General features: G+C 31.1%; 3 protein-coding genes across 3 annotated transcripts in view; 1 reads left to right on the plus strand and 2 right to left on the minus strand.

The window, feature by feature from the left end:
- LOTGIDRAFT_144987 (hypothetical protein) overlaps positions 1-5,364 on the minus strand; it is a gene marked incomplete at both ends in the record, with an annotated part of 41,674 nt that extends 36,310 nt beyond the window's left edge. The window contains 8 exons of the mRNA XM_009056436.1: positions 1,107-1,267; positions 1,870-2,019; positions 2,151-2,197; positions 2,379-2,514; positions 3,237-3,332; positions 3,553-3,675; positions 4,086-4,179; positions 5,279-5,364. Coding sequence (XP_009054684.1) covers positions 1,107-1,267; positions 1,870-2,019; positions 2,151-2,197; positions 2,379-2,514; positions 3,237-3,332; positions 3,553-3,675; positions 4,086-4,179; positions 5,279-5,364 — 893 coding nt within the window. The remainder of the gene's footprint in view (positions 1-1,106; positions 1,268-1,869; positions 2,020-2,150; positions 2,198-2,378; positions 2,515-3,236; positions 3,333-3,552; positions 3,676-4,085; positions 4,180-5,278) is intronic.
- Positions 5,365-9,485: 4,121 nt separating this feature from the next.
- Positions 9,486-21,806, minus strand: LOTGIDRAFT_202488 (hypothetical protein). Its single transcript, XM_009056437.1, has 16 exons — positions 21,727-21,806; positions 21,080-21,159; positions 19,564-19,717; positions 19,212-19,321; positions 17,371-17,498; positions 17,030-17,073; positions 16,724-16,813; positions 15,366-15,548; positions 14,927-15,013; positions 14,409-14,542; positions 13,887-14,012; positions 12,310-12,494; positions 11,651-11,800; positions 11,428-11,498; positions 10,500-10,667; positions 9,486-10,126 (listed from the first exon to the last, which is right to left on the minus strand). The coding sequence occupies exons 1-16, from the start codon at positions 21,742-21,744 to the stop codon at positions 10,055-10,057; spliced, it is 1,800 nt and encodes a 599-aa protein (XP_009054685.1). The 5' UTR covers positions 21,745-21,806; the 3' UTR covers positions 9,486-10,054.
- Positions 21,807-21,990: 184 nt separating this feature from the next.
- LOTGIDRAFT_175404 (hypothetical protein) lies at positions 21,991-25,187 on the plus strand (the record flags this gene model as incomplete). Its single annotated transcript, XM_009056438.1, has 5 exons — positions 21,991-22,010; positions 23,083-23,251; positions 24,054-24,105; positions 24,302-24,407; positions 25,037-25,187. 5 exons carry the CDS (start codon positions 21,991-21,993, stop codon positions 25,185-25,187), a joined length of 498 nt encoding a protein of 165 aa, XP_009054686.1.
- Positions 25,188-25,535: the final 348 nt, after the last annotated feature.

Below are 25,535 nucleotides of genomic sequence, written 5' to 3' on the forward strand. Positions count from 1 at the left end.
CTCCTATAATATAATATAATATAACCATAATATAATTAACAAGACAGCTCTATAATATAATATAATAAAAATAAACATAATATAATTAACAAGACAGCTCTATAATATAATATAATTAATATAAACATAATATAATAAATATAAACATAATATAATTAACAAGACAGCTCTATAATATAATCATAATATAATTAACAAGACAGCTCTATAATATAATATAATTAATATAAACATAATATAATTAACAAGACAGCTCTACAATAAATATAAACATAATATGATTAACAAGACAGCTCTATAATATAATATAATATAATATAATATAAACATAATATAATTAACAGGACAGCTCTATAATATAATATAATAAATATAAACATAATATAATTAACAAGACAGCTCTATAATATAATATAATAAAAATAAACATAATATAATTAACAAGACAGCTCTATAATATAATATAGACATAATATAATTAACAAGACAGCTCTATAATATAATATAAACATAATATAATTAACAAGACAGCTCTATAATATAATTAATATAAACATAATATAATTAACAAGACAGCTCTACAATAAATATAAACATAATATGATTAACAAGACAGCTCTATAATATAATATAAACATAATATAATTAACAAGACAGCTCTATAATATAATATAATTAATATAAACATAATATAATTAACAAGACAGCTCTATAATATAATATAATAAAAATAAACATAATATAATTAACAAGACAGCTCTATAATATAATATAATAAAAATAAACATAATATAATTAACAAGACAGCTCTATAATATAATATAATAAAAATAATATAATTAACAAGACAGCTCTATAATATAATATAAACATAATATAATTAACAAGACAGCTCTATAATATAATATAATAAATAAATAACACCCAACAGAAGGTGTTGCTATGAGGTGTGCAATGGGTAAGATTTTGTCAATTTAGCATCAATATGTTACTGTTATTTCCAACAATCTATGATCTTTAACATGCACAACTAGTTAAGACAATGTTTTATTGTCCCATCAGATTAATTAATTAATTATTAACATGAATAATAATAAGTAACTTACCTATAATCTTCAACAAATTTCATGTTATTACTATAAAGATATTTAAAAACTAGAAATATCTGTTCAAACATAGTTAATATAGACTGAGGTAATTTACCATCAGTATTTAATCTCTGTTTACTTAAATCATCTAATTCTTCACAAACACTGGCCAAGGCTCCCTGAAATGAAATATTAAGTCAAAATTTAAAAGAGGATAGTCTAGACTCAACTTTGTCACCAAATACAGGGATACTGTCCACTAAATATCTGTTTTACCCCCTGATAGAGCTCCCTAAATAACTATATTTTATAAGATCTTTTCTACCAGCTGGTCCAAAACCCTGATTAAAACAAACTATAAACTCTGATTAAAACAAACTATAAACTCTGATTAAAACAAACTATAAACTCTGATTAAAACAAACTATAAACTCTGATTAAAACAAACTATAAACCCTGATTAAAACAAACTATAAACTCTGATTAAAACAAACTATAAACTCTGATTAAAACAAACTATAAACTCTGATTAAAACAAACTATAAACCCTGATTAAAACAAACTATAAACCCTGATTAAAACAAACTATAAACCCTGATTAAAACAAACTATAAACTCTGATTAAAACAAACTATAAACCCTGATTAAAACAAACTATAAACTCTGATTAAAACAAACTATAAACATTGATTATCTGATTTGATGAATCTTATTTCATAGTAAAACAGTAGAATATATATCTGTTGTCCTATAAGTTGTCTATTTTAATATTAATATTTACCTGAAGTTCTGTAAAATCTTGAGGTCCCAGCCCCATTGATTCCATCTGAGCCACAATATCAAACCCTGTCCAGATTTTACTAGACTGTTCGAAATCTTTCTGTTGTAGGTGAAGTGAATTCTGATTTATAAATTCTATTAATGATTGAACCTATAATTAATTTACATTAACAGAAATTATATCATATCTTAAATCACAAATTAAAATCAATTAAACATATTTTAAACATCTAGAAATAATACTAAAATAATAACTTGAGTTAAAATCTAATTCTAACTTACCATTCTCTTTAATTTCAAATAATCTCCAAGTTTTAAATTCAACTCAACTGAAAAAATAATAACATTAGACATCACCACTGTTAATCCTTCAAATCAAACAAGTTCTGAACCAGAAGTTCATATCTAGTGTTTTTTTATAGCCAATTTGAAATTTAGTTTGTAAGTTAAATCATATCTAATATTCTAGATATCTATATATTACCCTTTCTTTCTTCTACAAATACTTACTCATATTGTCTATTTCAAAGATAGATTTTTCTAGAGTATCAAGATGAACAGACTGGCTGGCAGCTTCACGAGATGAATCTTCTATATTGTGAGCTTCATCTAATATTACTATCTGATCTTTAATAGATATCTCCATCTATAATAGAAGATTTGAACAACATTTACAAGCTGACAGCACAAATAACAAAAATCACAAGGGAATATATTATTTAAGGATTGAATGTAGATTGGTTTGTTTGTTTATAAAATTCAGGCAAAAAAAATCTACATTCAATCCTTTTATCTACATTCAATCCTTATATTTACATTCAATCCTTTTATCTACATTCAATCCTTATATTTACATTCAATCCTTATATTTACAATCAATCCTTATATCTACATTCAATCCTTATATTTACATTCAATCCTTTTATCTACATTCAATCCTTATATTTACATTCAATCCTTTTATCTACATTCAATCCTTATATCTACATTCAATCCTTATATTTACATTCAATCCTTATATCTACATTCAATCCTTATATCTACATTCAATCCTTATATTTACATTCAATCCTTATATTTACATTCAATCCTTTTATCTACATTCAATCCTTATATTTACATTCGGTAGTCTTCAAAAATCTTCAAAATAATTCTAGATAAAAATTATTGCTCAAATAATCATGTGATATCATGTTTCTTTAGGAAAATCAATTATAATTTTAGACTTTAAGTAAAGTCTGGTGACCTTGTATATAGAACAAAACAATGTGTTTAACGGAAGTATCCACATATCTTCCTATTCATTTTCCAGCTAACAACCTAAGTTTTAAAAAAACTAAATATTACAGAAATATTAAAATAACTTACACTTTCTCTAATCAAAGGATCTATTAAATAATTATACGGACAAATTACTAATTCTGATTGGCTCTTTATATCTCGACTTAAGAAATACGGACACGCCTGAAATAATTCAAACAATTTAACTAAAATAAGTCAGCAAACTCACTGACCAGAAATTCTTTAATACAAAGTCAATTTCTGGGAGGAGTATGTGACAACTTCAAAATAACAAAAATTATATCTGTCTTTCTTCTACTTATTGTCAACAGAGAGAGTTATAGTTTATTTAAAATATAGCAAAATCTAAAACTCTAAAGTATCTGTAAGATTGAACATATACCTTGTGTTTTTTACCAACACCAACTAAATCTTCTAGATCCCAGGCAGAATCTAAACCAAGATTTTTAATAGTTTTCTGTGAGGCTAAACGTTTAGTTCTATCTTTAAAACTACACCCTGGACCCTAAATAACAAATAAACAAAATCAGTTACTAAATTCATACTCTTTATAGACAACAGTTTATCTCATACTGCTGACATGTTTCAGATACACAATCCTCATCAGGACAGCTAGTTAACGTTTCTAATATAGGACTTAATGTTAGCTAATTGACTAGAGTTCATCTCATACTGCTGACACATGTTTCTGATACACAATCCTCATCAGGACAGCTGGTTTTTGAAAGTGAGGAAAACTTTACTATATATAGGGCCTTGTGCTAGTAACATCATAAAAGTCTAATTTTTAGTGGAATTGCAAGATCAACAGATTGTCCCTGTTATACATAATAAAAAATAGACGAAACTTCTTTACAATCTTTTTAAGTCAACTGACTTCTGTACAAATATTGAGATATTATTAGTACTACTTACCTTGATCAATTCAGAACAACCTTCATTTTTATTTTTAGATTTGGAAACAGCAGGATGGATACATGTGAACTCTCTACTGCCTAATATAGTCATTCTATAAAATATAAACTTAGTTAATATAGTAATACAAGAGAAATTCATGAACTGCTCTATCTGATATAAAATGTACCTGTAAGACCATTGCCTAACATACAGAACAGTTTTAGATCAGTTATTATACTAGTTATTATACTAGTTATTATACTAGTTATCATACTAGTTATTATACTAGTTATCATACTAGTTATCATACTAGTTATCATACTAGTTATCATACTAGTTATTATACTAGTTATCATACTAGTTATCATACTAGTTATTATACTAGTTATCATACTAGTTATTATACTAGTTATTATACTAGTTATTATACTAGTTATTATACTAGTTATCATACTAGTTATGATACTAGTTATGATACTAGTTATCATACTAGTTATTATACTAGTTATCATACTAGTTATCATACTAGTTATCATACTAGTTATTATACTAGTTATTATACTAGTTATCATACTAGTTATTATACTAGTTATTATACTAGTTATCATACTAGTTATTATACTAGTTATCATACTAGTTATTATACTAGTTATTATACTAGTTATCATACTAGTTATTATACTAGTTATCATACTAGTTATTATACTAGTTATCATACTAGTTATTATACTAGTTATTATACTAGTTATCATACTAGTTATCATACTAGTTATTATACTAGTTATCATACTAGTTATTATACTAGTTATCATACTAGTTATTATACTAGTTATTATACTAGTTATCATACTAGTTATTATACTAGTTATTATACTAGTTATTATACTAGTTATCATACTAGTTATCATACTAGTTATCATACTAGTTATTATACTAGTTATTATACTAGTTATCATACTAGTTATTATACTAGTTATTATACTAGTTATCATACTAGTTATTATACTAGTTATTATACTAGTTATCATACTAGTTATTATACTAGTTATTATACTAGTTATTATACTAGTTATCATACTAGTTATTATACTAGTTATTATACTAGTTATCATACTAGTTATTATACTAGTTATTATACTAGTTATTATACTAGTTATAATGAAGATTAGTAACACCCTGCAGTGTTGGGAGTTTTTTATTGTAACTCTCACCTGACATCATGATAAGCTGTTTTTCTCAATTCTCTAACAATCTGTGCTACCTGTTTATGTGTTCTTGTACCAAAATATATTCTGGGAACTCTGAAATAAAATAATACCGTACATATCAATATAAATCAATTCTTTAGAACTCTAAAATAAAATAATACCGTACATATCAATATAAATCAATTCTTTAGAACTCTGAAATAAAATAATACCGTACATATCAATATAAATCAATTCTTTAGAACTCTAAAATAAAATAATACCGTACATATCAATATAAATCAAGTTAATAGAATGAGTGACAGGTCATCAATATAAAGGTACATACTTAGTTTTATTAGACGAGTTTTTCCAGCAACATCCACAATCTTCTGTAGGTTTTTTAGGACTGGATGGACTAGCCTCTAGGTCTGTTTGATTACCAGAATCTTTAGAATGATCTCCCTTGTTTTTACTAGGAGTATAATCATCTTCGTAGTTGATTGGTATGTGTTTACGTAGTTGCTTAATTCCCTTTAAACCAAAATAATCATTAAAAATAAATACTGAATTCAAGGTGCTGTGTTAGGATGCTCACTTCTATGTACAGTTTTGAAATGAAATGAAATGAAATGAATGGAGTTTTACGTCCTACTTTTCTGCATATGTACAGTTTTGTGATAGGGGTTTTAAGTTGTCACCAGGCAGACTGTCAGAAGCATATGCCGTGGCATCCAATTAAAAAACTACAGATACTTTTCATAGACCCAATTCATGAGTAGTAAACACAGTAAAATCATTAGACATATGAAGAAAATTTTGATGAAATTAAAAATGTTTTTTAGCAGGTAGAATACTGACAAGATTATACATTGATAAAATCATCTTTCCTCAGTATTTTAATTAACCCAGCTGTTAATAGGTACAGATAATTTAGGTAAAGTTGGTAGATCTTTATGAAAAGAGAAGTCGTGTGAAGAGTTATGTACCTTGTGTAATGTGGGTGTTCTAAAACTGGTATTACTCTCTTTAAAATCATCATCTTCTTCTTTATCTTCTTCTTTATCTTCTTCCTTATCTTCTTCCTTATCTTCTTCTTTATCTTCTTCCTTCGTTAAATCTACTTCTACAAATTAATAATTAATTAAACATAGGACATATCATTATACAGTCTTTATTCTAACAATCAATTTTATATGTGAGGTGTTCTTTTAGATTACTAGCTCCTGAGAATTTTCACCATAAACTACACTATTAGTATCACTACAAAGCCATTAGTCAATCTAACAAGATATTTCTGGATATTCTACACTGTCTCGTATCCCACATCTATATACTCGAGACTCAAGGGGTATAACAATGATCTGTTGTAGCTCAACTAATTAAAGATAAGGAGAACAAGAATAAGAAGAGAGAAACACAAACCTATAGTATTATTAGGACTAGATGTTGGAGAGGTTGTTTGTTTACAATCAGACTGTTTATTTGTTTGTGTATGAACAGGGGTAGGTAACTCTTGATGGCACTGACAACAACAATTTTCACCTGTAAAATAAAATCAGATTTAATAAATGTCAAACACTCAGAGCTCCAAGTAATTTAATTTAAAGTGTATAATGTTAACTTGCTGTGATGTTACTTGGTTATAACAGAGTTACCAGACGGTCAGGAGTATATTACGTTATTATGTGGTAGGTAAACTGACCAAGAGGGTAGGAATCAAATAATTAATATTTCTTCAACCATGTTAACTAATTTCTTGTTATATATATATGGTACAGGAACTATAAATATTAAATGACTATACATACTGGTATTACCTTCCATTGACTCTTCTGATTCTTCTGCTTCCTTTTTACCTACAAATAAAATCAAATTTCATATCAAATACATCTATAGTTTCTATTCTATCAGATCAATTCAAATCAAAATAGTAACTAGATAGCGTAATAACTTTTTTATCATCAAAACTTTGCTAAATGTTTTGTAAATCAAGTTTAAATTGGATTGTCTTTATGTCAAGTGTAAAGAAATAAAAAGTAAAAATAAACCTGTTTATCATATCATATTTTACCTAGCTGTTCTACTTGCCAACCCAATGCTGAACATAATAAAGCTAAACTCTTTCCACTTCCTGTTGGACTCTCTAATAAACAGTTCTGTCCTTTTTCAACTCCTTTTATAATCTAGAAAATATACATCAATATATTATTCATTGTACAGATCATATTTCTACCATGTTTCACTTGAGTAAGGTGGAGGGGGGGGGGTGTGAAAAGATACTGGTCAAGCCTTGTCCACCCTCATTGTTAGTTATTATACATCACGCGGTGTCCAGTTAAAATTTAAAAAGGGTGATAACTACAGATAATGGATTAAGTCATAAAGGGATGTAACTCTGTTATATTGCCACTCCTACGGGCAAACAGGCAACCCCTCAAAACTGGCATTTTACAGTGGTCCGACGGCCTGTCGGTTTAGAATTGTTTCATTGTATTGAGTAGGCTAGAAATATATTATAACAGAACCTGAAACATGTTGTACCTCAGAGTTTAGATCTACAATTGAGTATTATTTTAACAGTGAATATATATTGTTATTGTATTGAGATTGAAATAATTCAAGTATGAATAAAAATGGATATAAAATATACTGTACCTTGTCCATCATACTGAACTGTGAAGGATATGGTTTACAGGGAAAAAAGACTGACACCCCTCCTATCTTATATACTTGACTTCCATTCACCTGCATCCTGACCTCTTTATACTTCTATCTATACAAAATATTCATCAAAAACTTATTCAGTTTAAATATGAAAGACATGAAAAATAGTCATAAAAAGACCAGCTCAACCAAAGACAAAGTCAACCTATTACCAACTTCGCACTTATACCTTAACTGCAATAGCCACTTTACTTGTATCAATAGCCACTTTACTTGTATCAATAGTTAAATTTCTTGTATCACACATGGAAGTTTGTAATTACAGAGATTTGATTGGACTGTACAATAGCAAATACAGCCTTTCTGTTGAGGCCTCTGATTGGTTGTATTCCTTAGCGTACAATCCAATGACCAATGACATGCAAATAAAAACTTCATTTTGACAGGAAAATTTCATTCTGATCTCCTTTTTCAGAGTTGGTCATTCATAGAAGAACTAAGCAGCAAAGGTTTATGATCGCTGTAGCAATAACCTTCAGCCAGGGTAACACATAGTAAAATATTAAATTTACTAGCTCTAGATTTTATAAGATCAGGGCTAAATTACTGATAGCAGATTTGACATGTCCCCCTCCCCTTTTCTTCTATCTATCTCGCTTAAACTCTTGTTTTGTTCAGTTATGTTGCCATGTAACGGTAATTAATTAATTTCACAGCATATTACCTGCAGACAAGTCAAATCTTCGTAGTTACGAGCATAAACAAAAAATATCCATAAATCAATTCATGTTTTGAGACAAAATGTTATTATTTCCGATTTCTATTTGCCGCCATATTTCTATTTCCTGTACGGCTACACTAAAATTTCAGAATTTTTATTCCTGTTATTTCTTAAAAGAAGCGAAAATACAAACCTACACAAGACTAAAACTTGTTGCCTTGATATTAAGCCTTTTTGAAAGCTTTTTAGTTGCTTAAACAAATCAAAATTCGGTATTTGACTAAATTAAGCAATTTAACTATCAGGGACACGATACAGAATGAGTTTTAGACTAAAGCAAAGGATTGGAGACTGCAGTTTATTTGTATTACTATCTGATAGGACTAGAGATATTCAGGCTCACACATAGTCATGGGTAAAGCTTACATCTCCTACTACCTCTTAACATTTATGTGTTGGTAAATGATGTTTTTTTTTGTAGACTATTGAATGTTTGATATGGCAGGGTCCTTGAGAGTCTTCAGTTGAAAGTTTATCTGCAGTCAGAAGCTGTAAATATATTCTATCTGAATTGATGGCTTGTGGTTGCAGGGTTTATGTTGGACGTGTTTCATTACCTATAGAATATTACCATATCCCTAAAACAGGTTTAAAATAAATATTATGTTTCCAGTATAAACCGTGCGTATATCAGGGTTCTGGATTAAACAGGGCTCCACTGTAATAACACAGCAATTCTGACAGTAATAGATCTTCAGATGGGTAGGACAAGGGTAGTACAAGATTTGTATATATGAATTAGGGTGTGGTTTGTACTTAATCTAAATAATAAGACAGAATAATTTCACCATGTTTTGACATTCTTTATTTTTAAATCTTTATATAATTATAGTTTATACTGTTGAGTTGATTTCAAACATAAACACAAACAGTTCACTTTATACTTTATATAGAAATCTGAGTTATAAAAACTGTATGTATTGTGTTAAACTACCTAAAATTAAACTGGACTGGTCATTTTAAATCTGACGGGAAAACTTCTCTTATATCTTGACTGTTATATTACATATTATATTTTTCACATTGACAGTAAGAGAGGTTGAGAATGGGATTCAAGAAAATACTGTTGTTTTGGTCAGATTTTGAAACTATTGTTTGATAGAATATTGATGGTAGGAGTCACATCTCTTTCAAAGTCATCAACCAATGGACAAATTGTGATGTCAAAACAAAAATTATGAAATGAACTTGATGAAAGTATTTTGTTTAATTTTAACCAGCTTTAATCAAATTCTTTAAACCATTGTCTTGAAAATATTGATGTAGAATTAATAGCATCTTTCCCCCAGCCTTCACTCCTTCATGATCCAAATTAAATTGTAAGTCAAGTTTATAAAAGTCTATAATCTAATTTAATCTCCTCCAGCTTTGCTCAGTTTATTTCTTCTGTTGATTTGTTTACGTTTATCTTTTAATTCCTTGATCTGAAAAATAAACAATACATAAATGAACAGAAAAAATAAACAATACACAAATGAACAGAAAAAATAAACAATTCATAAATCAACAGAAAAAATAAACAATACATAAATGAACAGAAAAAATAAACAATACACAAATGAGGTTTCTGCTGTCTCTTAAGTATATATGATAGTCAAGTTGAAAAAATAATAAAGATATCAACTTCCAACTTAACAACCCAAAACAACACTGTTGACCTAATCTGATGACCTCGTCCTTAACCAATCAAATTTCTTCAGTCTCTCACAACCTTCCAGTGCTAACTCTACTGCTGGAGAGAGCAGAAATCTGATTGGTTAAATTTTCCAACATAGTAAATTAGATTAGCTCTCATACCTTGACATCTCGTTTATTCTGTGATTTTACTACCCTCTCATAAATTTGACGTTTTTTCTTTGGAATCATCATTTCAGCCAGATGTTTCTCTTCTGCTACTTGTTTCTGTATTTTACGATTAATATTAACATTCTCCACTGAACCTGGTGTTACCGCCATTTCTTTCTTCTGAAAAAAACACAGTTCATTATGTGAATAGAAATTGTTTTAGAATCTATGTTGTTATCTCTTTTAATCCAAGCTATCGTTCTACTGGCAATATAATAATATAAAATATATCCCAGAATTCAGTACAGCGGCCATTATGACATAACATAATAAAACATCAACATCTTACACTAGATATCATATAGGTCTAATACAGGTTATATAGGTTATATAGGTTATACAGGTTATATAGGTTATACAGGTTATATAGGTTATATAGGTTATATAGGTTATATAGGTTATATAGGTTATACAGGTTATACAGGTTATACAGGTTATACAGGTTATACAGGTTATACAGGTTATATAGGTTATACAGGTTATACAGGTTATATAGGTTATACAGGTTATACAGGTTATATAGGTTATACAGGTTATATAGGTTATATAGGTTATATAGGTTATACAGGTTATACAGGTTATATAGGTTATACAGGTAATATAGGTTATATAGGTTATACAGGTTATATAGGTTATATAGGTTATACAGGTTATATAGGTTATACAGGTAATACAGGTTATATAGTGGAGCAGTGTTTATCAGGTTGCTGATACTACAGATATTACAATATCAACACGCTTTTTACTGGAAACGGAATACCTTATTCTACGTAAACATTTTTATACGTTTAATATTAGTTTTGTATTATTTACTGGTTACTAGAGATTTATCTAATTCATACTGTGTTTTTAAAGAATTACATATATCCCATGTTATTACCTTTTGAGGACGTTTTGGAGTGACAACTTTTTCTTTCACTTCTTTTTTCTTCTTTTTAGGTTTCTTTTCTTCTACAAAAAAAACAAAAAAATACTTTGGACATCAACTTAAATTATATAAAATCTTGTATCTATGTGCTGTACAAATTTCTATATTGAATTCACTAGGATCATCAATAGTATATCTAGGTCTCTAGTAGTCAAAATCTATATTATCAACTGACCTTCTTCTTCTTCTTCTTCACTGTCTTGTTCACTTTCCTCCTCTTCCTCTTCTTCTTCTTCTTCTTCTTCTTCCACCTCACTGTCTTCACTGTCCTCTTCTTCTGGAACTTCCTCTTGGTCATCATCTTCTACCTCATCTTCTTCAACTCCTTCAATAACAATTTCAAATTTCTTAAAATCATTAATGACTTTTTACTCTCCAATAGACAGTGGGAATTTAATGATGTAAAATATGATTAGTTTTGAGTTAGTGAGATTGGAGAAGAAGGCTTTAAAAACAGAAATTTACTGTTTGTTTGCGTTATGAGCCTCATTCTGGATTCAATATGGACGACACGTGAATTAGGTCAATAACAATATCAGTCAGCAGGACCAGCTCCCATGTTAAAAATCTTGATTGTCTTTCAGCCCCACGAGACAATATAATTAGAAGGTGTTACAAGCATGACATATATTCCATTTTATGTTCAGAGACTTGTTATATCTCCAGTAGCCTGTTATTATAATATTTGGTTGTAGAAAATCTCAGTTTATTGGATTGCGATGTTTAACAACAATATTAACAAAAAACATGAAAAGACTGCTGACTTCGGATAATGCCTTATGTTCCAGTCTTTCAGTTCTTCAGATTATCAGGACTAAAAAACTAAACCAATACCTGAATCAATTCCTTGCTGTCGTTTAATTTGTTGTTTACGTTCTGCTGGAATATAGTCACCTTCATTCTCTTTAGCAAAGGGAGATAAGTGAGGTGGTAAAATTACCCCTGGGAAATAATCTTCAACTGGTACTAACATCTGAGAGTTCACACAGTCAAATACCCACTGAGGTTGAACATAATACCTAGAATAGAGGGTAGGGGTTGTTAAACACTGTTTCAGACCACAAATAATACCTAGAATAGAGGGTAGGGGTTGTTAAACACTGTTTCAGACCACAAATAATACCTAGAATAGAGGGTAGGGGTTGTAAAACACTGTTTCAGACCACAAATAATACCTAGAATAGAGGGTAGGGGTTGTTAAACACTGTTTCAGACTACAAATAATACCTAGAATAGAGGGTAGGGGGAGTTAAACACTGTTTCAGACCACAAATAATACCTAGAATAGAGGGTAGGGGTTGTTAAACACTGTTTCAGACCACAAATAATACCTAGAATAGAGGGTAGGGGTTGTTAAACACTGTTTCAGACCACAAATAATACCTAGAATAGAGGGTAGGGGTTGTTAAACACTGTTTCAGACTACAAATAATACCTAGAATAGAGGGTAGGGGGAGTTAAACACTGTTTCAGACCACAAATAATACCTAGAATAGAGGGTAGGGGTTGTTAAACACTGTTTCAGACCACAAATAATACCTAGAATAGAGGGTAGGGGGAGTTAAACACTGTTTCAGACTACAAACAATACCTAGAATAGAGGGTAGGGGGAGTTAAATACTGTTTCAGACTACAAATAATACCTAGAATAGAGGGTAGGGGTTGTTAAACACTGTTTCAGACCACAAATAATACCTAGAATAGAGGGTAGGGGTTGTTAAATACTGTTTCAGACCACAAATAATACCTAGAATAGAGGGTAGGGGTTGTTAAATACTGTTTCAGACCACAAATAATACCTAGAATAGAGGGTAGGGGGAGTTAAATACTGTTTCAGACTACAAATAATACCTAGAATAGAGGGTAGGGGTTGTTAAACACTGTTTCAGACTACAAATAATACCTAGAATAGAGGGTAGGGGTTGTTAAACACTGTTTCAGACTACAAATAATACCTAGAATAGAGGGTTAAACAAGATTTCAGGCCACAAACACCTACTGCACCTAGATATCTAGAAAATAGGGGGAAGGTGTATTGTGCATTAAGACCTTGTTTTCCCACAAAAAAAACCTGGCTATCAAGAGGCGTTTTTCTAAATCTAAAATTCCACACCTGTATCTACTTTTCATTATTGAACTTTTACCAAATAGGTTATAATCCGTTCAAATCACTACCTTCTGTGATACAAGTAAAGTGCCAATTGATGTCAAGGTATTAGACAAGGTTTGTAATAGTGACAGACAGAGTAAGCAACTTCTTTAACTTTCTGGCCCCCTAAAATATTGTATTGATAGTTAGTCCCCTGGTAGAGTCAGTCAGTTGCCCTCTATTTGAACCCCCTGTCTCAGGAGACTGTCACTGACAGAACATAAACTACCTTTGACGTCAAACTTTGACCCTGTTAACATACCTTGATAAATATTGTTTATCAACTGATGGTCTATCTACTATCTGATGTGTTATTGATTCATCTGTTTCCTGAAACGTCGAACCCAGAGCTAGAGATCTTTCCCACGATACTTCACCACCGAATGTTCTGAAATTGAAGACAAGTTGTTAAAAACTAATATATTATAAACAAGCAGATGGATCTAGTTATTTATTATCTTACTAATATATAATCAACCTACACACGTTTTTACATACATATTAACAAACCTAGCAGTAAGAATATCAAAATCAATACTACTGATGGAAGTTATTTCTTGTTTAAACTCATGGTCCATTATCTAAACACTGGCCTTAGTAGAAAGATTGAACAAACCTGATAATGTTATAGAGGTGGGAGTAGAAAGATTGAACAAATTTGATAATGTTATAGAGGTGGGAGTAGAAAGATTGAACAAACCTGATAATGTTATAGAGGTGGGAGTAGAAAGATTGAACAAACCTGATAATGTTATAGAGGTGGGAGTAGAAAGATTGAACAAACCTGATAATGAAGGTAATAGATTCTCTGGGAATCTCTCGATTTAAAAAAAATTTCTTTCCTGTAAACAACTTCTGGAATTTTTCTAGTTTTTCGGATTCTATTTTAGCTTTCTCTATAAAATCAGGATCTTCAGACTAAAAAGGAATCAGAATTTATAGAATTATATCTTAATATTTCCTCAGACTTAAACCAAAATCTTATAGAATAATTAGTGCTTCAAATGACAAAAATGATCAGAATGTGCCAAATATTTTAATATTTCTTGATGCTATTAATGTTTGATGTATTGATCACTATTTTACCATTATTGTGTTATTATTAAGTAGTAGTATATTTGCTTGTGTCTTGTGCAGTTTTTTATCCTAACTATTATATACAGTGACAAATAAAATCTAAGTTCACCAGTCAATATTGATAGTCTATTATTTCATATTTTGATTGAGAATACTGAAGGTAGAATTATAATATATAATTGAAATCAGGTTAATATAAGTATAATGATATTTTGATATACTTACATTACTAACAGGAAATTCATCAATATCTGTTTCATCTTCTGTTGTAGATACCAGAGTTTTTAATGTTTGAGTCATAGCTGCTAATTTCTGTAACAGATATTTGATTGTTTAAAAATATCATTCTACCATGTGATGAATACAAATTTATCAATAAATAAAACATATTGAAATAGACCCTGATATATTCAAATACTTCTGTCTAGCCTAGACTAGAAAATACTATAGATTTTAGTTGACTAAAGCAAGGCAGACAATGGACATTGGTCACATGACCACAAGGTTTAAATGAAATGTTGTTTTATGTGATGAGATATTGTATGTTGATTGATTGTGGATGGAAATTGTTTTGTAAAAATCTTTTTATTCAATGCACACGACAGACTAGAAACATGTGTTTATAACAGTGTAATTATTAATAATCAAGTTAAATAAACCATACCTCTTCTACAGCCTCTGATTTTAAACATTTTGTCTCTGTGTCTGTTTTCTCACTGTCTAACTGTAGTTGGGGTGGATAATGTAGATTTAATAAGGTATACAGGTGATAGTTTGTAAATCCTAATAAGGTTGTATAAAAATCTACAAATGTTCTCATAATTTTAAAATCGACATCACTGGGTTGCTGAAAATAAAATAATATGAAATATGAAAATTGGAAAAATAAATGGAATCTACAAAGATAGCTTGCCAGGCAAGGTAATATACGCCCACTGGCAGCTTTGATTCTAAATAAAAATATTTAGCAGTACAGTAAAAATTACCAGTATGAAATATTCAACCTTCAGTCATACACTTCTTTTGAACTCTTTAGGGCGATACTGAATAATATTGAGTATGAGTTATTGCCCTTGTTTTTTAAAACGTGTTAAATCTTTAGCTCGTGAAAACTCTAGAAGACAAATAGTCAATCTTCAGCACGGTACTGAATAATAAAACCAAGTTTTGTCAAAATCCAGCAAGAATCATGCCTTTTAGCTCAAATTTGAAAGCGTTTTCAAGAACAAAGTAAAAAACTCCTATGGAACATATTTCAATTTTTTTGATTTTCGATAGAGTTCATCAATGGGTGATATTAAACAATTTCACCAACTTTCTTCAAAATCTGTATTGAGCCTTCAAGAATGTTTACGAGCTCAAGTTCTCAAAAACAGGGGCAGTAACTCCTACTAAATATTTTTTTGATTCTTCTGATTTTCCATAGGGTTCATCCTTGGGTGATTACAAACACTCACACCAAGTTTTGTCAAAAACTGTCAAGAATTGTGCCTTGTAGAGTGTTTACAAGCAATTGTGGACGTATAAAAAATAATAAATTCTGAGACCTCTTCTATAGAAGAAAGAAAAGAAACAAGTGGTTGATACATTTTCAGTATATCAAGGGCAGTCACCTATCTGTGTCAAATCATAACAAAAATCTCATTTGTACAAGATATTGTTGATTTAAACAAACACACATTATTTAATAAAATTCTGACATAAACTGTCACCTCTATTGCATTAACAAGCCAACAAATTTTGATGAGTTTTTACTAAGTCAAGGGCAATAACTCAAATTCTGAGATCGGAAAATTGTCAAATTCAATCTTGACTAAAATCTCATCATTATAAATGATCACTGATCACACCAAATTTCATTTAAATTGGATGAAAACTATGGTCTCTATTGTGTTCACAAACAAATTTTGACGACAAGGGTAATAACTTAAAAACGTTCATCGAAAGATAGTCAACTTCGAACTTGTCTAAGATGTCATCATTATAAATTTGAATGGAATGAAAACTGTAGTCTCTATTTACCTGATATCCTAGTTTATGAGGTACTATCCAGGTAACAGTTTGTCCCATTATTTCAGCTTGATAGTAAATACCCTTTATAGAAATAAACACCTACAAATATAGAGAATTAGTTCAATAAAACTAGTGTCGAGGCATGAGAATTTTTCTCAACTTAATGCTATTTAAATCACCCAGCAGACGACCATCTTACCAGCTACACACTGTGTTATTTTATTAGTTTACAAAGATTAATCCAAAATTCTGATTTTCTCATGATCTTCCATGTTTCATTAATACTTTTCAAAAACAAGATCAAGATTGGCTTACCTTTCTCAAAGCTTTTGCTATTATGACATAATGTTGGAATTCAACTAAAATCAAAATTATAACAACCTCAATATAAAAACTTATAATCCAGTAAAGATCAATGGTCAAGGATCAGCTGGTAGAAAGGATTCTCATGAACCTAAGTTGTTATCCTTGTAAAATACAGTTGTTTCTTTCTTTTTTTTAAAAGCTACATTTAGAAATTCTACAAATCTTGTATAATCCCAAGGAGAAAACTAAACATATATTAATCAATGAGTCTAATTCACAAGCAGGACAAGTCAAGGAGGTCAACACAAATCCCAGTCATATCCTGTTTATTTAATAAGTGTAATGCCTACCTGTAAGCCTACGACAAAGATGAACTGATTTAGTTTTAACAGTGAATGATGTAGGTAGGGTAGCAAATAAAAAACACATAGACAAACAATCATCTAGGTCTCTTACAGCATCAATAAACGATGGATATCTGAAAAATATAGAAAAAACACATAGATAAACTATCATCTAGGTCTCTTACAGTATCAATAAACGATGGATATCTGAAAAATATAGAAAAAACACATAGACAAACTATCATCTAGGTCTCTTACACCATCAATAAACGATGGATATCTGAAAAATACAGAAAAAACACATAGACAAACAATCATCTAGGTCTCTTACAGCATCAATAAACGATGGATATCTGAAAAATACAGAAAAAACACATAGACAAACTATCATCTAGGTCTCTTACACCATCAATAAACGATGGATATCTGAAAAATACAGAAAAAACACATAGACAAACAATCATCTAGGTCTCTTACAGTATCAATAAACGATGGATATCTGAAAAATACAGAAAAACACATAGACAAACTATCATCTAGGTCTCTTACAGTATCAATAAACGATGGATATCTGAAAAATATAGAAAAAACACATAGACAAACTATCATCTAGGTCTCTTACAGTATCAATAAACGATGGATATCTGAAAAATATAGAAAAAACACATAGACAAACAATCATCTAGGTCTCTTACAGTATCAATAAACGATGGATATCTGAAAAATACAGAAAAAACACATAGATAAACAATCATCTAGGTCTCTTACAGTATCAATAAACGATGGATATCTGAAAAATATAGAAAAAACACATAGACAAACAATCATCTAGGTCTCTTACAGCATCAATAAACGATGGATATCTGAAAAATATAGAAAAAACACATAGACAAACAATCATCTAGGTCTCTTACAGTATCAATAAACGATGGATATCTGAAAAATACAGAAAAAACACATAGACAAACTATCATCTAGGTCTCTTACAGCATCAATAAACGATGGATATCTGAAAAATATAGAAAAAACACATAGACAAACTATCATCTAGGTCTCTTACAGTATCAATAAACGATGGATATCTGAAAAATACAGAAAAAACACATAGACAAACAATCATCTAGGTCCCTTACAGTATTAATAAACGATGGATATCTGAAAAATATAGAAAAAACACATAGACAAACAATCATCTAGGTCTCTTACAGTATCAATAAACGATGGATATCTGAAAAATACAGAAAAAACACATAGACAAACAATCATCTAGGTCTCTTACAGCATCAATAAACGATGGATATCTGAAAAATATAGAAAAAACACATAGACAAACAATCATCTAGGTCTCTTACAGCATCAATAAACGATGGATATCTGAAAAATATAGAAAAAACACATGGACAAACAATCATCTAGGTCTCTTACAGTATCAATAAACGATGGATATCTGAAAAATATAGAGACAGTTTTTAATCAAGTTCATCGGTTCTTTGTACCTGGTACCTTAGTATTTCTTTTTAATCACCTTCACATAAAGTCAACTTCACCTGAAGCGTCTCAGCATCTGACCAAAGATCCCACACCAATTGACCAAAATCGTTCTACATTTGACCTATGACCTACCCATTTTTCAGCATAAATCCCAGTCAAGAATTCACTCTTGCCCTTGAAGAGTTCAGACAGTACACACCAGATAAAGGGTGTTTTAAAGAAAAGTTTTTTGTTTATTCTAGTATGAATATATATTTTATTGGCAGTATCTGACCTCTCTACCTTGTTGTTGGGTTTGTTGTTGTGATTTATAATAATTAATATCCTATCTTGTATTAAATATAATCATTATTTACCTTTCTTTAACAATGTGATCTAGTTTATATTTAGGACGACTAGCTGTAATTCTATCTATCGCATCTTGATTCTTTTTATGAATAGCCTTGGTTAATCTTTTCATAAAATGCTGAAAAATACATCATCATAAATCAATACGAACATTTAGACTAGAGAATATAAAATCTTGTTGAACTGAGATTACAATTCTGTTCTCAAGTGTATTATAATTCAAATATTCTATGACTTACAGCATACTTGGAAAATATCTTTAAAATATCTTAGACAGTTTTAAAGGAAATGTGTACCAAGTCCTAAACATACGTTGGATATTTTGAAAAGTTACATAATGATATACAGTAGACTAATTACCTTTGTCTGTCTGAATTTATTAATCAGTGGTTCATGTGATAGAAAATTGATATCTTTAGTAAAATAAAATGTTCTGGTTATTCCACTGCCTTTTGTTGCCTTCTTTAAATTCTTGGGTTCTTGTGGATAGACTCCCTTCAGAATACATAACTGCCTGTAAACAAAACCAAAAACTTCTGAAATAACACATTTCATACTAAAAAAAACCATTCTATTTCTATTTTCTATTGACTATGAAGTGAAAAGGTTTTAGTTAAGAAAAGTACATGTAGTTGACCGAAATTACGTGGCGATATTCAGCTTACAGTGGTTTCCCCCTTTACAAGTTCCTCCCTAGTGGTTTTCCTCCTTTACAAGTTCCTCCCTAGTGGTTTTCCTCCTTTACAAGTTCCTCCCTAGTGGTTTCCCTCCTTTACAAGTTCCTCCCTAGTGGTTTCCCTCCTTTACAAGTTCCTCCCTAGTGGTTTCCCCCTTTACAAGTTCCTCCCTAGTGGTTTCCCTCCTTTACAAGTTCCTCCCTAGTGGTTTCCCTCCTTTACAAGTTCTTCCCTAGAGGTTTCCCTCCTTTACAAGTTCCTCCCTAGTGGTTTCCCTCCTTTACAAGTTCCTCCCTAGTGGTTTCCCTCCTTTACAAGTTCCTCCCTAGTGGTTTCCCTCCTTTACAAGTTCCTCCCTAGTGGTTTCCCTCCTTTACAAGTTCCTCCCTAGTGGTTTCCCTCCTTTACAAGTTCCTCCCTAGTGGTTTCCCTCCTTTACAAGTTCTTCCCTAGAGGTTTCCCTCCTTTACAAGTTCCTCCCTAGTGGTTTCCCTCCTTTACAAGTTCCTCCCTAGTGGTTTCCCTCCTTTACAAGTTCCTCCCTAGTGGTTTCCCTCCTTTACAAGTTCCTCCCTAGTGGTTTCCCCCTTTACAAGTTCCTCCCTAGTGGTTTCCCTCCTTTACAAGTTTCACCCTAGTGGTTTCCCTCCTTTACAAGTTCCTCCCTAGTGGTTTCCCTCCTTTACAAGTTCCTCCCTAGTGGTTTCCCCCTTTACAAGTTCCTCCCTAGTGGTTTCCCTCCTTTACAAGTTTCACCCTAGTGGTTTCCCTCCTTTACAAGTTCCTCCCTAGTGGTTTCCCTCCTTTACATTACAAGTTTCACCCTAGTGGTTTCCCTCCTTTACAAGTTCCTCCCTAGTGGTTTCCCTCCTTTACAAGTTTCACCCTAGTGGTTTCCCTCCTTTACAAGTTTCACCCTAGTGGTTTCCCTCCTTTACAAGTTCCTCCCTAGTGGTTTCCACCCTAGTGGTTTCCTCCCTAGTGGTTTCCACCCTAGTGGTTTCCTCCCCTATATATATATATATCTGTTAGCTAAAGGTATGTAAAGAAAGAGAATTTGATTTAATAACATATTGATAGAGTAAGATCTTTTTACAGGGTAAATTCACATCACAAATAATATGTGACAAGTTCTGATGAAATTTTTAGCAAGATGTTTAGCCAAGGTAAATTATATAGAAAATAATATATAACAGTACCTGAAATCTTTTAAACTGAGTTGTAATTTACGTAAAGCTTGATTACGAGTAATAAATGCTGTGGCAGCTCCTGATTCAAACTGAAATAAATAAAAAAGAATTTACATAGACAATCCAGAACGTATTAATTGTTGTACACCTAAAGAACAATCATATTAGTTGTTGTACACCTAAAGAACAATCATATTAGTTGTTGTACACCTAAAGAACAATCATATTAGTTGTTGTACACCTAAAGAACAATCTATTTCTAAGATGTGAACATTTTCAGCCTGATGAAATGTTCAATTAATTGTGAGTACATTAAGAGAGATTCCCTTCCAATTTCTTACTGTTTCTTACTGTAAACCGGTCTTTTAATACCTTATAGCTTTTGTTTGTTTTAGTGAAAATTCTCAAAAACTAGCCAAAATGTGTCCTTTTAAATCTTGTCCTGACCTCGACGACGATATCACATCGTTGAAACGAGCAATGCATTATTTTTAGAGCTACACCCCCACCCCCTCCTTCTCCACTTTTCTTTATTGACAAAAAAACATCGAAAATCAATCTCTAATCTGTTCTATTACAATTAAAACTAAGACTGTTATTAATAACACAATAAACATAAACAGTTAAACACTAAAATAACAAAATCTATTCATTACCTTTCGTTTTCGCTTCATTTTTACCAGTTTATGTGAAGAAAATAATATTTGTTTTTATTTTTATTCTACACACGTGTTTTAGAAAGGGGAAGTAATCACTTCCGGTGTTTAGTTTTTAGTCTCGATTATCAAGACACACCTTGGATATTAAAGCTACCATGGTGTTATAAGATTATTAGTGTAAGAATTTATTTTTTAAGAAAATGCTACTCGAGTATACTTAGTCATAAATAGTGTTAGAATGGGTCTACTTAAAGCTTTATAATGACCTATTTATTATACACGTATATGAATTATGTTACAGACGTAAATTTAAAATAAAACGTAGAGTCCGACTCGGGAGCTTTTGACCTATAATTCAGTCATTAACATAGGTCCACATTTCTTATCAGTTTCCTTGTTATTTAAGGTATTTCACAGAAACACAGACACTGTGTGTATTTGGTATAATATGTGATTAGAGCTTTAAGTTTATCTATTATGTTGTGTTAATGTAAAATCTAACCTATAATTGATAAAGTGTTGATAACAGTAAGTGTTATAATGGTAGATACAACTATTAGAGAAGTCAAATTAGGTATAAGACAAGTCAACTTTCCATCAACATATCTTCAACCTCTAGAAGATTGAAACCATTTATTAGAAGATGTTCAGGCTCTACATAATGAGATAGACGAGAAGGGGTGGGTATGACGGATATTTGTATCATTTGTAGGAAATATCAGACAGATCATATCTAGGTCTAGATACTAAAAATATATTGTGTATTGCACAAATTTGCCTTCTTATCGACAGAACAATAGGACTGTAACAAGGGGGCGCAGGGGGAGGGNGGGGGGGGGAATTGGCACCCCTCTCCCTCTGGAACTATATTCCCCCCCCCCCCGCAAAATTCAAACAAATTCTCAATTGAAATGAGGTCGCCAAGCCCCTTTGGCACATCGTGTTGGTTTCGGACCTGTCTATATATACATTTAATCGACCTATATTAAAAACAAACAGCTTTCTAGTCTCCGTGAACATTTTATATGTTGATATTAAAGCTAACGTGAACCTCATAATAACTCCTGATTATAAAATAGAAATCTAGTTCTAAGAGCTGTTCTCCTGCACTCGGTTGGCTTAATAAACACACAAAGCCATGCAGTACGCAATGATACCCCCCTGCTCTCTTTACATTTACTGATTGAATTGGACACTATTGAATTAAGTCAATACGCCATACTTTTCTTTTCTGGGAAATGAAAAGATCTACAATAGCATCTATTATCCAATGAAGAATAGTGGTTTCAACCTATACTCCTTTTCAATCTGTCAAGATGGGACGCTATATTCTCATTAAGTTTAATATTACAGATATTTATTCATACGAGGGTTACATGACAGACAAGAGGTCCTGAACGCCAGACTGGAAGTGTTAAAATACCTGAAAAATCAACAGAATGATATAATAGATTCCTCACATCCTACAGAAGCTGGTGTTCTTCAATCAGGATGTGGTGTTGGTTGTCTCCCGTTTATGGAGGTATAAGTAGCCTATTTGATCAACCTGTTGAATTCTGTAGTAAGAATCACGACCCACACCCCTGAATAAACCACATAGGCTATTAGACCACGATCCTCTACTCAGGTCTGTACAAAGTTTTATTTGAAGTGAAATTTAAAATTAATAAATCCGTTGGCTTCCTGGGGACTCTGGCAGATCCCCGGCCAGCCTCATGGGGTTTCAGTCCTTTCAGCTTCGCCTAGGAGAGACACCTCTCAACCGGATCGGTATCAGCTACGATCGTTATTTACCTTACGTTAGGTCGTAAACATGCCACAATCGTAAACTTTGTAAAAGCGTCCACTAATTGGGCTAATGATGAAGAATGTAGACAGGGTAATGTAAGATAACTATTTAATTATCAGGGTGGTACCTAACAATAAGTTTACTGGTGCCCATGTAGATAATGTATATATATGAGTCGAGGAAGTAAAGAGTTAATAACTATGTGGATACCTCTAGGAGATATTAATATAGAGATGGGTGTGCTAGTAATTTGTGAAGGTTAACATAAATTAAAAAGGTAAAATCATACTTCTAATTCTATAGAAATATTCGACTCGAAGGTAAATAATAAATTACATCGTAACAGGTGAAAATAACATCAACAAGAGGTCTCATACAATGTTAATCCAATTTGTCTGCTTGGGGGTTTATTACTGTCCTAATATCCCTTAGTGTTATCAATAACACCATCTTCTTTCTCAATATTAATCAACAGAATCTGTAAGAACTATCGGGTTTACTAAAAATAACTATCGACACTGTATATAGCTTTCAGAAATTGCAAGATTGTTATGGAAATTTGGATGTGGAGGCAGTTGGGCTAAAAGGTAAGTAAATCAAAACTAAAAGATAACAAATATTTTCACAATAAATTATATTAGAAGTTCATTTCAAAAGTTTAGATCAGTTACTTCTAGGGCACATTCTAATACATCAAAAATCGTGTCTGTATTGAATTGATGTAACTACAACTAGTTTGAAATGAAATCTTCTCCGTTTCTGATTATAATGACGATATTACAGGTACTGGTTGGTTTACTACAGATCCGTGTGAAATAACTAATAAATTTGGTGGACAGTGGAAGACTATAGATTTTAAAGCCGGTGACGCCACGATATTTACAATGAGGTATGGACTGCCTCCTCAGAGTTTAATACTATTTCTTGTGTTTTTATTATAATGACCATCACCTCTTTTCATCCTCTATACTGTATCCTTTATTTAAAATAAACCCATTCTAATCACAAATCCAGCTTTTATCAAATGAATATAAGCATGACCATTCTATATTTTTGTGTATATTTGTAATTTTAGGACCCTGCACATGTCTACAGTGAATCAAACAAATTTTGCCAGAATAAGTTGTGATACACGGCGAGTGAATAAATATTTTATGGTTTTTTTTATGTTGACAGTGATATGACCATGTCTAGAGAAATATGCGATCTATATATTTAATAGTTTTGATGCCTGTAAATAACACTCTGGCTAATTGAATTACATTGAAAACGCTGCTAAATATCATTCCTATTAAAACCACTGTGAAGCAATATAATACTGATCCCAATGCAAATACTCTTACTCCACCCAGGCTGTTACAACTCCCAACGGGCTGTTCCTGCGACCCCCCTCACAGCAGATAGAATCGGACCACATCGTTTTTTTCTACACCGAAGTAATCGTTAGATATTTCTCAATGTGACATATAACTTTACATGTATCATTCTTCTGTTTGAAATATAGTTTAATCTTTTTAGATGGCAGCCAGCAGACGATCCAGTTGATTCTAGATATATTGGTGATTGTAAAAGAGATAGTACTAGGTTTGGTTTATACAGTTCAGATTGTAAACAAACTGAAACTGTTAATACTATAGAAAACTATAAAATAAAATGGGGGTTGAATTGAACTTCCTCAAAAACATAACAAATAATTATATATCTGTTAAACCGGGCTCAGCTTACCCTTCTAGACACCTGAAACCACTTTTCATAATGAAATACTTACTTATTTTATGAATGATATACCTCCAAAGAAAAGTTTATTATCTGCTACCAATGTTTCGTCAATATCTTGTTTTGGATTTCGGGTTTCGTTTTGCGGTTCGAATCGTTAATCGTTTCAGTATTTGAGATTATGAGACAGGCAATGACAAGGCGCAATGACAAGGCGTTGCAGTGTACAATGAGAGAAATTTTGTCAACATTTTAATGACACCCTATGTTAACAAAATGAGTTGATAATCTACTGGAATCA

The sequence above is a fragment of the Lottia gigantea genome (assembly GCF_000327385.1).
Source record: "Lottia gigantea unplaced genomic scaffold LOTGIsca_278, whole genome shotgun sequence".
NCBI classification, from domain to species: domain Eukaryota; kingdom Metazoa; phylum Mollusca; class Gastropoda; family Lottiidae; genus Lottia; species Lottia gigantea.

What these genes read in the sequence shown, in the direction of transcription:
- LOTGIDRAFT_202488 (XM_009056437.1), bottom strand. An exon ending in ATAAATTCAGACAGACAAAG is followed by an intron (nt 19,322 to 19,563) that starts GTAATTAGTCTA and finishes TGTATTTTTCAG; the next exon opens with CATTTTATGAAAAGATTAAC. An exon ending in TAGCAAAAGCTTTGAGAAAG is followed by an intron (nt 16,814 to 17,029) that starts GTAAGCCAATCT and finishes CTATATTTGTAG; the next exon opens with GTGTTTATTTCTATAAAGGG.